This window comes from Thermobia domestica, chromosome 8 (assembly GCF_964235325.1).
Source record: "Thermobia domestica chromosome 8, izTheDome1.hap1.1, whole genome shotgun sequence".
Classification (NCBI taxonomy): Eukaryota; Metazoa; Arthropoda; class Insecta; order Zygentoma; family Lepismatidae; genus Thermobia; species Thermobia domestica.
This window is the reverse complement of record NC_137461.1, coordinates 198,764,797-198,784,048: the sequence shown is the minus strand read 5'-3', so window position 1 is coordinate 198,784,048 and position 19,252 is coordinate 198,764,797. Positions and strand designations below refer to the sequence as shown.

The 19,252-nt window shown below is 35.7% G+C and overlaps 1 protein-coding gene across 1 annotated transcript in view; it reads left to right on the top strand.

Moving 5' to 3' along the window:
* The window catches only part of LOC145692424 (uncharacterized), a 79,818-nt gene that overhangs the window by 34,475 nt on the left and 26,091 nt on the right, over positions 1–19,252 (top strand). The window contains exon 4 of the mRNA XM_081767732.1: positions 1,271–1,444. Coding sequence (XP_081623858.1) covers positions 1,271–1,444 — 174 coding nt within the window. The remainder of the gene's footprint in view (positions 1–1,270; positions 1,445–19,252) is intronic.

Here is a 19,252-nt window from a genome sequence, read left to right as displayed (position 1 = left end):
ATATCTCGTACTTGCTAGAACCAAATTAAATCATAATTTCTTTCTGTAGTTGTTCATCTAATTCTTTTTAAATAAATAAATAGTGTATATCTATTTATTTATATAAAAGTAAAATAAAAACTAGAACATTTTATCTTTGCAACTAACATTGATGAGACAAATGGCAAACCCTAACATTGAAAGATAATTTAGCACGACCTATCCAAGATCTTGAAAGCCACAAAAAAAAACTGTCAATATATTCAATTTCAATGTTTCCTGGTATTTGTGTACTGTAAGGAACTTTTAGTATTGACGTATTGAAAATAAATAACTAAGAGATACTAAGCTCTTCTGTAGATGAATGTATTATGAGTGTGATACGTATTGAAAAGTATGTGCCGACTTGACCAAGCCCTCTTTGTGTTCCATGAAAAATTGCTTAGTGTGACATAGATAAAGAGTTAATTCTACAAATGATGTTTTCTAATTTCAAAGTATGCTTAGATACAGAAATGTTTCGATATCGAGGGAACACTTTGCTCAAAGTTAAGATATTTATTTAAGAGTAAGGAAGGGCAGTCTGACGAGCAAATATGATCTTGGACAACAAATAACCTTCTATTAAACTAATAAAATGTATATGAGAACAAATTGTAAGAAGTTAAAGTAGGAAATAATAATTTGTATTTGTACTGCATAACATTATAATGTATGGATAAATAAAAGAAATGTTCGTCATTGATACTATATTAAAACGCAGGAACAAGGGAGATTCATAGAAATAAGCAATATACTTAGATACTTAATAATGTAAAATGTTAACTATCGTTTAACCACTTAATGACAAACAGCAACTTAAGAAATAACTTCCAAGAAGTTTCGATCAACACGAAAGTTCATCTAAAATAACTTGCATGGACACTTGAGTTCTTGACTGAAAACGATGTACAATTACTAAGACTTCTTATTCACCTGACTTGTCACCATGGAAATCGTCTAATATTTCAAGAAAGCATGTGTTACTTAAGAAAAAAATAATTCAAGAGTGAATTGTACTAACTCTGAGAACATATATTAAATATTTACTTTCTGAAGTCAACATTTAAGACTATATTTTAACATTATTTCCAACTATTTAAAAGATTATGCAATGAAGAGTTCGAAACTGAACAGCTTTATTTTAATATTTCAGACAATTGAAGTGCATTATTAAACATTGAAAAATATTTAATTCATCATATACAATATTTAGAAATAAAATATTTCATTTTCGTATATATTTTTGTAGGTTGGATCAAATTATCAAGATGGGGGACTAAAACTTTTTGTGAAGGATAGGAAGATTTCTCTGAAAGGCATATCTTCTTTGATGCCAACCAGCCTAGGAGGAGTTATAGTCTTAAACAGTAGCAAACCTGAGATAATGAACTTGCATGTTCCTGTTACGTTTGAATCTGCGACGGTAAGTTAAAAGCATGTAAAAGTAAATTGTGTTATTAAATACACAATGCCACTGTAGTACATCTACTCTATCGCTCAAATGAATGGCTTGCAAATAGAGCACAAATTGATATTTGAGAGACATAAATGATATATTGTTAATCATTTCCTTGAATATTATTTTAGTGACAGAAAATAAAATAAATCAAGTGTGAAGTGTGATAGGAATAAGATCGTTTCTAAAATAGTTTTGCCTTTAAAATACCTAAAGTTTTCTTAGAACGGATCAGTATGAATACCGTAAAATGGAGGGAGAGTGGCAAGTTTCTTTTAGTTTTTTTTTCTAGATTTTTTCAGAAACTATATAAGACTCAATTTAAGAAAAAAGTCAACATGACATTCGAACCTTCCTCTTGTAATATATGTAACATCTTTTACAAAATTCGAATTTGTGATTGTATTTAAAAAAAATGTTTTGGTGTAAATTTTACCCCGTATACGGGTAACTTTGGCAAGTCATTTATAAAGCTTGTTTTTAGAAAATTTGTTCTCAATAGAGGCTACATCGGCGCCTAAAAACAGTTTTAAAATATTTTACCCTATTTTTAGTTTACTAAAACCACTAATTGTACAATTTATGTATAGGAAAACAGACATCCCAAGGTTACAATATGTGAGTGAAGAAAATTACAAATATAGAGTTTTGAATTATTTAAATGAATTTGAAGTGCTCAATTAGGTAAAGCGGTTTTGCACATTGGACATTCATAATAGGGGTCTGTAGCAGTATTGGATTGCCATGTTTGCTATATTACGTCTGATATTTTTGGTATTTAATATAGGTTGTTTGCTATATTCCGTACATTTTCGTGAGCCAGGTGGAGTCCGAGCCCTACCGTGTTCCCCCTTCGGGTGCCCATAGTCTGTAGTGTTCTCATTACAATTGCCACACATCCAATTTAACACTAGAAGCACGAAGCAGCAAATTGACTGTTTTTGGTTTATGACTAAAATAGAAAAGAATGGTAACACAGGATAACTGTTTTATTGACATTCTCAATGAGACACATCTAGAAGTAAGCCTAGAAAGCATATTATTTATATTATTGTTTTTATTTATAAACACTAAGGGCATTAATATTAAAAATATTTATTAACCCTTATCCGGCCAAGACATTTTTGTAACGTAAACGGGCAACCGGGGCCTGTGAGGCCCAGTATATATTTTAAGTGCAGAATGCACAAAATCAATGCCTATTGTCACTTACTGTTCAAACTAGTCTAGAATGTACCGGTATATATTTTCGTCAAGTGGCGAAACTTTGTGTCACGCTTTTGTAAGCCTACCAAGCAGAATAGCAAATCCGGTCCAGACTTTTTTGTAACGTAAACGGGCAACCAGGGCAGTCAAACCCAGTATATATTTTAAGTGCAGAACACTCAAAATTCAATGTCTCTTGCCGCATATTGTTCCGACTAAAGGTTACAATCCTCACGTGTTCAATATATAATTATGTGACAATTTGATCTAATATTTGACAGGAATTTCACTAAAGTTTTACGGGGCCTCCTAGGCCCCGGTTGCCCGGTTACGTCAGGAAAAGATTTTCAAATTAAAAAAAAAAACTTTACCAACTCGATATGTTCATGATTTTAACTTCGACGAAAGATAGAAGAATTCAGTATTTTATGTCTTCGAAATATGTATGGTTGTTGAGAAATTTTAGAAAAATGAAGCTACTGGGCCTGGGAGGCCCCGGTAGCCCGGATAAGGGTTAATATAATAAATTTAATATCAGTATTTGTAAAATAATGAAAGAAGCAAAAGATTACTGTCACTCTTAGGTTTTAATTTGATTGTAAAATAATATTTACTATGATATCTTTCGAAAATATCTTCTGATTAGAAGACCATTACAAAGTCACCCACAGTTGGAGCAGATAATTCGCATTCAGATCTCTGCAGTACACACTTTCCACAAACATACTTTCGACATTTGTAGCATATGTCAGCTGTTTTCTTTTCTTTCTTATACAATCGTTCTTGACATTTTTTTCGCTTGCGTGTGGAAGCGCAGTGACATTCACAATCAAATCTTTGGCCAAACGTTAGACATATTGTCACCTACTGATTTTCTTTCCAGTAGCTTCTCTGTACATCTTCCAGGAATCAATACGCACAACTCACCTTGTGTTTCTTCACCATTTGATCCACGACGTCTACACTTAACTTCATCTGATTGTAATACATTGTAGTTTCGTTTTTTTTCTTCTTATAGTGTCGTGGAAATTGATACTGACTCACACAGACACTTTTGTTGCTCTTATATTTGTAGACAGCTAATTCATTACCACTCTGATCGAGGTAAACATCACAGTGATACAGGGCTTTCAGTTAGTTTCCTTGTGAAGAAGTTATTACGTTTGTCACATTTATTCCTTTTCCAGTAATAGGATTTATCAAACTAGACACTAGAATTTCACCTAACTGTGTCCCACCATGACGTTACAAATAATTGCTCAGATATGGAAAGCCATTGTGGATAGACTGATTCTACGTCGGCTAGTAACCAAATTTTGATGACAAATTTATCGGGTTTATTTGTCAAGTATTGCAGAATTCGATCTCTGACTTTCATAGGATAAAGTTGCTCGTCGGGTTCACGTTGTCATGTGGTTTGTAACATTTTATGCCGTTCTCAATAAACTCATCCCACAGTTCCGACTCAAGTGCTAATTTGTTCCCTTTACGTCATGCAGATCTTGTGCCTTTTCATTAAGTATCAAATACTGTTTTATTTCACAGAACCTATCCCTACTCGTTATTTTCCTATAAATTGTGGCTCTGTTTATATTTCCCACAAGACCCCATTGGGCAATGCCGAAACACCTCCATAAATAATAAGGCCCAAATAAGGCTGTAATTTTGAGAGTTAAAAGTCCATGTTGCTGACTGCAGTTGCCTATATGCTTCAGAAATCGCGCACTTTAGGATACGTCTCATTATAGATTTATCAAACAGTAAACGAAAAGCACTACTACATTTTTCCTGAGACACTTGCCACTTGGCAAAATTTGTCGGTCCTGGAACTTCGCGAACAGTATTCTGCTTAGATGTACGGCCAATGTACTCTTGTCCAAAACCCAATTTGTTCTACAATGTTCCATCTGGAGCAATAAAACTGTCACCACTACTGGCGTTGTCATCTCCATCGCTGTCTTTCTCTCCTTCATCACTTGAATAACAAATGTTCTTTTCAGGTTCAAATCACTCCAGTTTCCATACCCTTCCTCGAATTCTCAGACTCATCTTCTAAGAGGTTATGTAAAACTCGAAGTATTTCTTGAGTTCTCATCGTAAAATTTTATGTACACGGTTCAACTCAAACAACTCCAAGTGCACACTAACATGTAGATATTGGAGGCATATATCTGATGTAATTTGTTTTCCGACCATAAAACACTGAGAGATATCTCATAACACAAAAAAATGAAGTTATAGTTGGAACTATGTACCGCAATATACCTAATAAAACAATAAGTTATCTTAAATTTTTCTCTTTAAAATTACAATGAATAAACTTTCAATTTTTCTTTTGTCTAGAAATAAGAAATATTTAATACTGCCATATGTAAATTACAAAAAGAAACACTAATTTCCTATACTCTTTATAAGGCAGTCAATCCCTGCAGAGCAACGTTCCATCGTTTCCGAAAACGGCTGCCATTGCGGATGATGTATTTAGTATTCTTTCCGAAACAGCCATAACGTCGGAAAAATAAGAGAGATATTGATGTACTATTTGCTTGAAATTATTGCAAATATTGATAGTTATTTACTGAAAACACATTTTTAATATTTAAGTACCACAAGAATATACCTATCATTACCAATGTGCGTGAAAAGAGCAATCTGGGAAATGTTTCAAAACAAGTTTTGTTGATAATCGATTTATACTATTTCTCATTCCATTTTATTTTTCAAAAAAAAAAAAGTGCTGAAGTGAAAGTAAAGGAGTAGAGAAGATGTCATAACTTTGTCCAAAAACTCAATTATGAATGGATTCATAGAGGATGCAATAAGCACTATGTGGTGGAGTCAAATGTTTTCAATGTTCGCACTGCAGTCCCTACGTTTTTTTCGTTTTCGTTTCTTACAAAAGCAATACAACATGTTCACAACATGTTCACGTGTGAAAACATAAATTAATATGTTCATAAACTATAAGTCCATATTTCTCTTATATAGCAGAAAAGGAGCTTAGAAGTATATGTAGAAGTATTTCAAAACAACACCGACGACGTTTGGTAAGTGATTCCTGATACCAAGATAAGACAAAAAGTAGAGACCAAACTGAGTTCAGAATCCTTCAGTACTCACTCAAGAATTGTTATAAATGGAGTTTGGATAAGGGCATATAATTTGAAGTATTCACGTAGTATCTCTATCAAAATTGTGACGGAAGTACTGCAGGATTTTGAAACATGAATATTTGGATAGGGCACATGCTAGTTCCTAAGTTAACATGTTCATGTCTTACCTTGGTGTCAGGAATCATCTCTCAAACGTTGTCGGTATTGTTTTGACATATATATTTGCGCTATATGGCTCACTAAGCTAGTATCTTGAAAACGGTACGTTAAGTAACGCATAATTTTACAACTTCTCGTCAGTTGTCAATGTAGTTGTGACTACGTTTCTGGAAGCTTTTGTGTGTCATGATATACATTAAAGATGCTGAGTTGAGTTGATTTTGAGTTTAACGTTCTGTTCAGCAGCGAGGCTATATGAGACGTGGACCTACTGATTAGCGCGAAATCCGAACTACATGAGCTCCCGCCGGGAAGCATTAAAGACGTGTTAATAACTAAGATGACCCATGAAACCAAACCTGAATGAACATTGATTTACATGATCAGTGGAAATAGTTTTACCTTGAAGTGACAAAAAAGTGCTTTGGCTTTAAACTTAGTACCAAGAAAGAAGAAACGACAAATGGGGAAGCGAATTTCTTCTGCGAGTCCGCTCTATGACTGACCTTGTTGTAAGTGAAGCTAAACAGCACTGAATTTGTTCTACTTTTGTAGAAAAAGAGTCGAATCTGTCCAGGCGTATATCATCAGAGCAGGGGAACTAATTTAGGAAAGTATACCGCGGTGGCAAGACTATGAGAATTCATGGTAAGTGATGACGCATTTCAATATCATTTGAACGACCTCCATCGGCTAATGAATGAGCTGTTTCCAGGTGCAGAATTGTATTCTGAAAAGTAATTGTATCACACATCCAAAGTAAATCAGATTCCATATTGTCATATCAAAGTAGAATGAGCCGTAAACTGATGGATAAATAATTTAAAAGAGTACAAATGAAGCTTCGGAATGAAAAGAAAAGAATAGTGAGGATAACAGCAGAGATTATCAAAGAGGATATTTGCTTTATTTTATACAAGACACATAATTATCCATCAGCAGAACACATTCGAAAGGAAGGAGCTACGTTGTGTGAAAAGAGACTGAAATAAGCAAGAGAACACTATGAACTTTTCTTCCTAGGAAAGAAATTTGATGATATTCTACACACTGATGCTATTGTTTCACACATATGCTTTGCGCAGGGTAGAAGTCTTGCCTTTTTTCATTAGAGCAGAACGCACAGAGGAATGACCACATTACTTGTTCAGTATACAAAAAATGCTTCTGTATTTGCATAACGGTGGGTATATTAATTACGCAAAATCTACTCACATATTTGCATCAAATGAAAAAAGCTTTGATCTTCTGGAAAAGAAAGAACTTTTCAGTGAATGCCGGAACCCCAAATTCTGGAGCGGAATTTGGTCTGACTTGACCATTGGTTCTTAGATTGAAGAACTTCAAATCAACCGGAGATATGCCTGATGGACGTAAAATATCCGAATCTGTCGTCGCATGATTGATACAATCCATGCCAACATGAATCAATCTAGCTGATGCATGTGGAACCTTAGCAGGTTTTCTAATCGCAAAATCACAACCGCATGTAGGTTTTGGAAAACTGTCAAAAAGGGACCTGAAGTATAGAGAAACATTCAAAATCTTTCTGCGGCCCATTTCCCTTTTGAGAAACCTTGTGATCTCCTAGTTACCTTGTACAGAGGCGTAATCACATGCAAATGACGTATATTATTCAGCTTACGGTAGGGAATTGCTACCTTAAAGAAGCTAAAAAGGAAATAGTTTTTGGACAGAAAAGTGCAGCGGAAGGGCAAGGTAGTCATTCTTGCGACATTGAGAATGCCATGGTTGTTAGAGCTGAATTTATTCTTGTGAATTGTAACTAACTGTTACATCAGATAGAATGCGTTGTTTGCAGTGAAGAATAACTGTATTGTTTTCTCAACTGTGAACTGGCAGGATACAATTACACTTAGGAAAGATACAAAATCAACTTTAAGATGTGTTATGGAGAAACGATGCCTTCCATTTGAAAGTTTTGCTAAAATTTCAAGGTTTGCTCTCGACGGGAGGAGATATACTGCATAGACTGCAGTGTGCAAGATCAGGAAACTACAGTCATTGCAACATATTTCATTCATCAAAGCCAATTATAAAGAACGTGCTACTGTGGATTTCGATGATTATTCAAAAAGCCACAGAAAGTGCGTAGAAGATTAAACGTTTTATGCTCAGTACTGGTAGAGATGAAAACTGAAGCAATTACTTTACCGCAACATTTTTAAAGCCAGAAATTTAATAAGACAAAATTCATAGCTCATCTATAATCACAGTTAGAAGAAAATGTACTTACAGTGATCAATGTCCCTGGTGATGCCGACTAAGTTGTAATAAGTACTGCTATTGAGCTAATAAAATGTGAGAAAGATTCTCTCATTTTCAGAGTAGACACATCCTTATTTTGGTATTTGCACCGACAAAAAAAAAACGTTTGGTTGCTTATGCCACGCTTAAAATCACATCCTCCTTGTTGGTCCAATCTACAAAATCTCAACCTTGCCTGGGTGACATGTATCCTCATATGGTATTAACTCAAATGACATCTGTTTAGATACTAAATCGGCACAATACAAAACAGGAAAAATACTTTAATACATTGTAACAATCTCCAAGGATTCAGAAGAAAGTGGAAAATTTTAAGAAAAATAATGCAGCAGTTACAGGGATTGCAACGGTTGGCAAAGAATTCCTTGTTTCTATGTACGGTAGGAGAACTTTCCAGGAAATGAACAAAACTGTAGAAATCCTACGTCATGGTTGTCATTAAACTGAAGGTAGGCGCAACGTTTGATCTGGCAACCTTTCCTCCAACATCATCAGCAGCGAAGAAACATTGCTTACGAGTGTATCATAACGTTCAGAAAAGGCGTAGGGTGCTCTCTCCTCCATCTGAATGTGACTGGAAGAAATACAGCAATGATGGATTAAAACTAATACAGTGAAACCTGTCTTTAGCGGAATAGAGCGGGACTTCAAAAATGTCCGTTAAAGTCAGTTTCCGTTTAGTGGAGGTAGACCTTTCCTTTTTTAAAAAAAAAAAAAATACATGCTTATAAAGGGGCATACTGAGAAAATATATTGCTGTACGTACATTGTTCGATTATAGTACTTCTTTCTTCTACGAATAAATACACAAAAAAATTAAAATGAATACTGAATATACTATGTACACGTTTTCTTTATTTTTCTAATATCCAAGCAGGATTTTCTGTGTACATTGCTGCTTGGCTGCTTGACTTTCCGCATACACTTTAACCTGAGACATTACACTAAGTGAATCAGAATCATTTTTCCTTAAGGCAAATTTTTGCAGTTCCTTTAAACTTCTGAGAGCATCTTGCTATGCATTTATTCTACACTCTTCTTCGAACTCGGTATCGTATTCCTCTTCTTCCTCTATCTCGTTTTCTTCTTTCCGACATTCCGTATGATTCTTGATTAAGTTGAGGGGATTAAGGACAGTTTGTGGGGGTGAATAGAGTAGTGGTTAGGGAAGGTCAACACTGTCCAGAAATATTTAACAAAAGAACGAACATTTTATCGCAGACAGTGTATTGTATATGTCTCACAAAATGTCTAAACATCTTCTAAACGCTGTAGTCCGGAACTCAGAATTTTCCGTTAAATGTTTATTTTTCTTTCCGTTGTCCACATAACACAGTTTCCGCTTAATGAAGGGACTTTTTACTCGTTTTGTTCTCCAAAATTCATGGGACCGTGAAATATTTCCGTTTAAGACAGTTTTCCGTTTAATAAAGGGTCCATTGAAGACAGGTTTTACTGTACCTAGGTGGTGAATGGTCATTCAACTACCATTTGCCACCATCATCATCATGATCATCTGGTATTCTGCCATTGTTGGCAAGTCACTTGCTGCAACTGAGAAGCTTTTATGCTCCATAGCCTTACGCTAACCCCATCGTCTTCACTTATGATTTTTTTTGTTTTGATACCATCCATTAATTATAGTCTCCTTCGCCCCCTCCTCTCTCTCTCTCTCTCTCTCTCTCTCTCTCTCTCTCTCTCGTTTGGCACCTAACCCTTCAGCACGTCGCTCAGGACGCAGTTCCTTCGTAGCAAGTGTTCCAACCAGTTTCTCTTATTCTTCTTAACAATATCTAAAATTGCTTTTCTTCTTTCCCATAATTCTTAAGACTTTCTCATTCATTTTCCGCTGCACCCAGCTATTTCTCTCCATTCTTTTCCACACACATATTTGTAAAGTTAGTAGTAGTTTTCCATCACTTTTGCGTAATGTCCATATTTCTGCTCTATAATGTACAATACTCCACATGAAGCATTTTATTTGTCTTTTTCTCAAGTCTTAATGTAACGTCCCAGAAAATAGTGTCTTCTTCCACCTAAAGGCCTAGTGTTGTAAATAGAAAAAAACCGTTCGTATTTTTCAGAAATGTACGTTTTTTAGAAAAAAAACATTGCCTCTCGTTTTTTTCTAAATTTCGTTTTTTTCCAAATAGTCATTTCTAATGCATCTTACGTCTATTTAAGTATTAAATATTTTTATGTAGGTATAATCACCGTAAAATGCGACATAAATTAAACGCTAGATACTGATACGCTACAAATATTTTACAATTTACATGAATACCATACCTATTAACAATTCGGGTTTCAACAGTTTTCATCAATATCAACTAAGAAATAAAAGTAGAAATGAAAGTTTGGTTTTTCGTGAAAGCAGGCCTTTAATAAGTACGAAAATAATGTCACTAACAGTATAAAATTCAAATAACTTGTTTGAAGGTAAAAACTAATACTAATTTGCCTAATAGTGGTTTTCTAAATGTCATATATAAATAATTTGTCGACGATATATATGATATGCAGAGCCGGCTCTACCATATATGCAACACGTGCTTTTGCGTGGAGCGGCAAGTTTGGATGGTATGGCAAAATCTGTCATAAGTATATTATTTAAATTAAATATTCCTTGTTGGAAACAGACTTCGTGATGATGGTAGTTACATTTACTAAGCTGACCTTCTATTTGAATACTGCATTCATAATTATGTTTAGGTTGCATTAGTTTAAGGCCATATGGACAATGCTAAAGCAAATGGTCGAATAAATCCGAGCACAAATTGCTTGATTGTTGTCAAATGCAAGAATTCAGTTCTCGAATAGTAGTGAATATCTGTTTCATTTAGTAAGTTATCATAGTTTTGATATGACAACTAGCCTTGCTTTTGTCAGAAACAAGTTCCTTATCATTGAAGATAGAAACAAGTTTTTTTAAAAAAATGTTAACAGATATAGAAGAGAAATCAAGAAATAAAAATAAAAGAGCTAGTTGCACTGCAATTGCAAACTGATACATTGAGATTGAAGCTCGATAGTGAATTCTATAAAAAGGATTACCATCTTTCCTCTGCAGGTGTGTTTGCTTTATCTTTCACTAACATAATAGATTAATATTTTAAAAAAAAAAAGACACAACGGGATTGCATTTTTAATAAGTATTTAAGCCTTTCTGAGTGCAACTGCACTTACCCCTCACCTTTGTTGTTCATGCTGGAGTAGCATACTTAAAATCATGACTTTTAAGATTTGTTCTTTCTGGAGAAACGGGGAGGCGGTAAATTATGCCATTGCATGGGGCGACAAATTGACTAGGACCGGCACTGATGACATGTATATAAAAGACATGAATATAGGATGACACAATTTGAAGTAATGCAGGGTGTTTCAAAATTAATGTTAGGGTTTTAAAACTTTGTAGTATCTATTACAATTAACTTACAATTATAAATATTATATGAAATGAAAGAGCAACTCAAACAGTTTTGTACGCACGCATGTACATGCATTGTTTCTTCTGTCTGCCGTTAGAAAGAGCAAGCAGCAAAGATGTAGACTAGAGAGCAGAAAGTTTTTTGTGTTTTAATAAAGACTGAATCTGTACAGTGCAACGGTCTTTGTGAAGAATATTAAGGAGACGCTTGGAACTACGTCCTTATCGTTTGCAGTTGCTACAGGTCTAAAGCCTACTGACTACTTTTTACGTGCCAATTTCGTAAGTGAAATATTGATGCATAACAATGAAGATTTTCTGGATCGTGTGGTCTTCATTGATAAATCGACATTTTACCTAAGAGCTAATGTGAACACTCATAATGTTTGTATCTGGCCGTCAGCAAATCTTCAGGAGACGGTACACTTGAAACGAGGCTCCCCTAAATTGAATGTGTTTTGTGCCATATGGCGGAAAGTTTATGGGGCTTTCTCGCCTATCGACAAGATGTGTGCCGTGTGACGAATGAATCTCACATTGAACACTTGAAGCAAAGACTGTTTGAGGTGCTCTAGGCTTAAAACCCCAAAATTCATTTTGAATCACACTGCATTTCTCACCAACAGTGTTGGAACTAAGATGTAAAAACGAGAGAAAATTGTCCTTATAAAGTTATTGTTTACAACACCGATATTATTATGAGTCGAGACTATAACTACAACAACAACACGAGTTAGTAGTCAAAAAAATGTAATCAAATGTATACTCGGTGGCCCAGGTGGCCAAAGTGGCACACACGGGTGAGTCATTTGTTTAATCCGCTCATGTGTGGACACTAATTAAGATATCGGGATATTATTCTTGCAAAATATGGTTGGACTATAGTTTATCATATTAATTTTTTTCTTCTGGTGTCGAATTTCCTTCTCAAATTTCACCCCAGTCAAAAATTTGAGAATTTTCTAATTTCGAATTTCCTCTATTTCTTTTTTCCCTGTAGCTTCCTTCGTTGTAGAAAGACCTCTTTATACTTGCCAGGTAGATACCTCGGATGGATACGTATCTGTTGACATCAATTGAACGGTCCTGCGCGCAGTGTTGCCAATTAGAGAAATTAAAATTTTCCTAAATTTGGGCAAAAAAATTAGAAATGTTTGTTTATAAATCCGTATCTATACGTCCCAGTGCAAGTCAACTTACGCCAATCGAACATTTGTCCTTACTTAGCAAACGCAAGTACACGTCGTTACAATGGGGTAATTAGGGAGCGCACGAAAAATTCGTATTTAGGTTCTAACCCTTGATTTTTCTAGTTTTTCTCTACTTTTCTGTTTACCGTAATATATTTTTGGTAATTAGAAGTTTTGTTCCTTAAATATCGTCATAATACTTGTAGGATATATTAGTGGTTGTACCAGTGTTTAATTTAAGATAGTTTGCGTCTGTCTGGTAGCAGTGTTACCAGCTACAAAATTTTAATTCCAGATTTTAGGGGGAAATTTTGGAAAAATTATCTGTTTTGTCTCTATTATTTCCCTCTTGTTGGCTATATCGGACCAAACGTACCAGTATCTGGAAGTCTCGTCTTTGCTCTACACAACGTACTATAGAAAGTTTCAATAGGATAATTAGGGGAAAGTACAGTTGAGGTTTACAGTAGACCTTGTTCTCTAATTGGGAAGATAACTGTGATTTTTTTAAAGGTAGAATGAGATACTTTTATTGACATGCTTACTTTATTAGATATCGTCACAATACTTGTAGGATATATTAGAGGGATACCAAAGCTTATTTTAAGATAGTTTGTGTGTGTCTGATAGTAGTGTTGCCAGCTAGAGAAAATTTTAATTCCAGATTTTAGGGCAAATTTTGAAAAAAAATCCCCTTTTTATTTCTATTATTTCCTTCTTGTTTGCTACATTCAAACAAACGTACCAATATCTAACAGCCTCATCCTCAGCCTACACAGCGCACCATAAAAAGTTTCACTGGAATCATTAGGGAAAGTACAGTTGCGGTTTATAATAAACCATGTTCTGTAAATGGTAAGAAACTGGTGAATTTCTGAGGTAGAATGAGATTATTTTTTAATTTCATGCTTACTTTGTTATATATCGCCATGATACTTGCAGGATATATTCTTGGAGTACTAAGGGTTATTTTCAGATAGTCCTCGTCTGTCTGTTGGCAGTGTTTCCAGCCAAAACAATTAATTCCCGCTTTTAGGTGAAAAATTTGGAAAATGTCCCTTTTCCCCTCTATTATTACCCTCTTACTGGCTACCTTAAAACAAACGTACCACTACCTGAAAGCTTCCTCCTTGTCCTACAGAATGCACCATAAAAAGTTTCAATAGGATAATTAAGAGAAGCTGTAGCCCCGGCATATTTGATTTTTGCTTGTGAAGCGTAAAAAGTGTCAAAATTTCATGTGTATGATAGAATTTTTTCTTTCCCTCTTTGGATGGAAGCAAGCGACTTCAGGATTTCACTGTACCTTGTCAACACACCAAAGATTTTTTAGGTGACTTGAACCCATATAGCTTGAACCCATATAGCAGCAGTGGTACTAGATACAAAAAAAATTGAAAGTCGGTTAGGGAATTTTTTATAAATTTTTACCCCTACATTTCCCTCAATAATTTCCCACCCATTGGCAACACTGCAATGCAACTCACACCAAAAATAGCCACATCCATTTTCTAAAAAAGCAAGTCCTTAACCATATCAATCGAATGAATGGTTTTTGAGCAATAAGTGTCACTAACTGGAAATGTAGGAAAACGCCAAAAATGACCTGGGGCCGAAAGGAATAATCACACAATTTTGCTAGTGTATAGGTACAAAGAAACAAAAGATTTGTAAGTTACGAGAGCTTCGACTCAAGTTCTGTTGATTATTTCAATAATCTGCAACGTAAATCAATAAACAATAGTTGCCAGAAAAAAAACAGACATTTGAAAAGAAACATGAAAAAGAATGTTTTTTTATTGAAAAAATCTTCACAAAAAAAAAACCGTTTGTTTACAACACTATAAAGGCCTAAAAAAGGAAATAATCAGACAGTATATTATAAGCAAAGAACATTAATGATCATAACGAAGGATTAGGTATAGTATGCGTGATACGTATGATATAGTAATGGGCGTGAATGATGTGTCAATGTGCATACACAGGACAGCACGTGGGTGATATTAGTTAGACAAATGAGCTTATCTTCAGCCTAGGGGCTGCTCTAGGTAATGATGAAAACGAATGAGACCCATGTTAGTAAATAATGGTAATCACTGTGCTGGGAATGATGGGTGAATGTAAGATGTTCATGAATGACATAACCTGTGATAATAAGTAAAGCAGGGTCGAGTGGTGGTAGAATATAATGATATAATGTAAAGAGAAGCGAAGTGGAGGATAGTAACAACGATGAGGTGTTGGATGAATTGCTAAATAACGCTTTGTATCTTGAAGTAAAGGATGGTGATTTTCAATGCTTTAGGCGATATATGTGAGTCGAACTTTTTCAAGGTAGAACTGTAAGGTCGGAAAGGCAATTAGACGATACAGATTTTGTGTTCGACTAGGTAACTTTATACGGAATACTGTACGGAAAGCATGGCGTTCTAGGATTAAAAGTGTATTATAGAATTTTGTCGGGGCATCTGACCAAGCAATAAATCCGTGTGTGAGGACTGGTTGTAAGAATACTTTGTACGTATTTAGTATGGTGTGTGCTTTAAGGCGCCAAGTGGTACCAGTCTAGCGTTTCAAGAGATTAAGTCTATTGTAATCTTTAGAAGTAACGGTTTTAGATGTTGTAACCAGATAAGATGGCGGTCATATGTAATTCCCAGATATGTAACAGTATTACTGAGTTTAATAGACACTTCATCAACGTTTAGAGAGAGTTTACGTGGATTTCTACGGAATTTCGAAGTTCGTCTGGGTGCTAAGGAAACTATGGCCTGAGTTTTAGCTGCGTTTATAGTAAACCTTAAGAAAGCACACCAGGTGTAGAAGCGATCGATAGCAGTCTCTAAGAAAGTGCTGATCTGCTGAATAATTGTTCCAAGTGCTAGCCGGGCCGTATCGTCCCCATACTGGAAGAGATGGACTTTATCTGGTAATCGGGGCACATCAGCCACATATAGGAGATACAGAAACGGGACGCAGCCGACCCTTGCGGTACTCCAGAGAAGACAAAGATAGGATGTGATAAACTGCCTCGTACTGAGATATATGTTATACGATTGGTAATGAACTTGTATATGAGGCGAATATATGAGATAGGGAGCTGGAATTTGAGAAGTTTTTATATGAGCCCAAGGTGCCAGACCTTATCGAACGCTTTTTTCAAGTCAAATAACACTAAGCAGGAAGTTTGAGCTGAGTTCTAATGCTGTGTAATGAGCATTGCGAGTCGGAGTAGCTCATCATTGATAGAGAAGCCTGGTCTAAAACCTGCTTGTGTAACTGGATGTAAGTTATGATCGGCGATGGAAAGATGTAATCGTTTGACCAGAATACGCTCTAAGATCTTACTGAAGATAAAAGAAAGTTGGACTTTCTATAGGTTGTAATATTTTGCTAAGGTTTGTATGGTTTAGAAAACATAAGCGTCTTAGATGTTTTCCAAGCTAAAGGAAAAAGCCAGTGCGTAGTATGAATGTGTAAAGATTCGCAAGAAGAAGGAGTAGTGAGATAGGGCATTGTTTGATATGGTGATATGTCACGTTATCGAGACCAGGTGCAGTATTTCGTTTATTATGAAAAACTTGGGAGATTTCCTGAACAGTGATGGGAGCAGAGACAGCAGCATTAGTAGGTAATACGAGTAATATTTGGTTGAAGTTGCGGCGATGAGGTACTAAGCCTGTCTGCAGCGTCAGGTGTCTTGTCAGATGACGGTGTGAACATTTCTTGTAAGCGATCTGCAAATGCATTCGCTTTATGTCGATCGGTAGAAATAGGTGTGTCACCTAAAAAAATAGGGTAAGGTGTAGTAGCGAATTTCCCACAAAATGCATTAAAGCGAGTCCAGAATTTTGTAGGATGCGATGTTTCGGAAAGATTGTTGCATGTCTTCACCCAGGAGCAAAGTTTATATGCTTTGACGTAGTTGTGAACTCCACGTTGAAGTTGTTTGTGATATCGGAGTGCTTGTGGATTGCTAGTGCGAAGATAGTCTCGATAGAACTGGCGTGAACGTTTCATCATAGTGATGTATTGAGGCGGAAGCTTAGATTGATACGGAACGGATAGTGTGGTTGGAATGTACAATTTGCTGGCTTTGAAAGAATTTTTTCAGAGTGGTGGATAGTAACAGTACTTTACTTCTTGAGTTGAAAGACGAGGGACATCAATTTAAGTAAAACATTTGTTGATTGCTGAAGAACTAGGAATCAATGGCTGTAAAGGAAAGGGCACTAGAGGGTTCCGCCCTCTCTCTTGGCCGGAGGTGTGGGAGCATCAATTATTATTTATTAAACACATAGCTCATCAATGAGCTGTGAAACAATCATTGTTATTATATAGTAAGAAAAAATCAAAAAATAAATATATTAAACAACAATAACATTAATAATACATCAATAATAACAAACTAGTAATGGAAGGTGCACATACGAAAAGATAACAAAAAGGTGCCGAAATAACTCTGAAACTAATGAATAACGTAGAAAATGCAAAAATGGATAAGCGATGATGAGTGAGGTGCTCGTAACGCCACAGGACAACATATATATGTTAGCAGAAACAATTGCAGATTAATCTTCTGCCCTGGGGCGTCTCAAGGCTGATGAGAAACATGAGATAAGCCCAGCTTAGTGTTGTAGCGAGATAAGTGGTATGGTGGAAAAACATGTTGAAGATGTTGGATGAGTTGGTGACGGAAGAAGGTGGTATGGTGGTGATCTGCTGGAAGAGTGCGGAAGTATATGAAAAGCAAAACTCTGAGTGGTGTATAGCAGTACTTAGATTGATATTCTTGTGTAAATCAGTAAATATGGCGTCAAGAAAGATACCTTTACGATCATTAAGACTGGTAGTTATGAATTCATGATGCAATTGTGCTATGTGTTGAACAAGCGGAGGAAAGGCAATTTTGTCACACAAGTCAGTATTATGATACGGAAATTTGAACCTAAATGCAAGATGAATGGCATGACTCTCTAGAATTTCAAGTCTATTGTAAAACTTCGGAGGCGCTGAATACCAGGCTATGTGTCCAAATGTAAGTATACTCCACATAAATGCTTTGTATGTGTTAAGCAATAATTTGGAATTTAAACCATAAGTCTGGCGAACCAGACGACGAAGAAGTTATAAGCGGTTCTTTGCTTTGATAACAAGTTTCTGGAGCTTGGGTGTCCATGTCAAGTTACCATCAAAAATGATTCCTAAGTATGTTACAGTTTTACCTGGCTGAAGAAGGTGATCTTCCACACGTATCTGTAGTAAATATGGTTTCACCTCACTTTGATTTGTAGTAAATAACAAGTGTTTGGGTTTTGTCTTCATTAACTGAAAGTCTCCATTTACTACACCAATTCAGAAAGCTAGTAATTGTAGTCTGTAAGTTTGTATTAATCTGCTGTATAGTGTTTCTAAGTGTGAGAAAAGCTGTATCATCAGCATATTGAAAGAGATATGTGTCCGGAGATGAAGACGGTATATCGGAAGCATAGAGTACGTATAAAAGAGGAGATAGAGATTGGTTATCCTGTATGAGAGGATAAGATGAACTAACTGTCTGTCCAGTTAGATGATTTTTTCTAATAATTTGTGAGATGTGACACTGTATTCAATTGATTACATGCTTTGCGCAAAGTAAGCCGTTCAGAAGCAACAATATAGTTATGAACTGTGCCTTGCCATCGTCTTACTTGAGTCAAATACTCTGGATTTCGTGTTTGTTCGTATTTTCGAAAGTAAGTGCGAGACTTTTTGACGAGAGCCAAGTACTGCGGAGGTAGCATAGGTTGGTATCTTTGCCTCTATATATAGGTATGTCTTTGTTAGCGCTAGTGGTGATAGCTGTGTTAATGCTATGGATGGTAATATTAAGGTCGGTCTCTGATGTGGTAGGCACAAAAGATGCAAGAGCAACATCTATATCAGTACAAAAAAGATCCCATTTCGCCTTGTGTAACATGATAGTTCTCATTGTTGATTGAGATATTTGTCGTCGCTCATGGAAGATGGTCGCTGCCGATACAATCCAGCACATGTATACTTCATTTATCGACCATAGAGGTAGTGCTAATAACAACATCGGATGTTGTCTGACTGCTCGGTCCGGAATGTTTAGGCAATTGATGAATATGTCCATGTAAATTAAGAGTTATATGATCGAAGAACTCAGCTATTTTCGGCTAGTATGACAAAATGTTTAAAGTGATAAAACAAATAGGTGAAGGCAAGAGGAATGATATGACCTGGTCGAACGTATATTGTAGCTACTGTTAATATAAGGTGAGGAAGGTAAACTATTCTCACAAGATGTTCCGGTAAGTGGATATGGTGCGGAACAGAATTCCATCTATAAGTGAGTTTAGACGAACTCCAATCGCAGCGTCACCTTGGG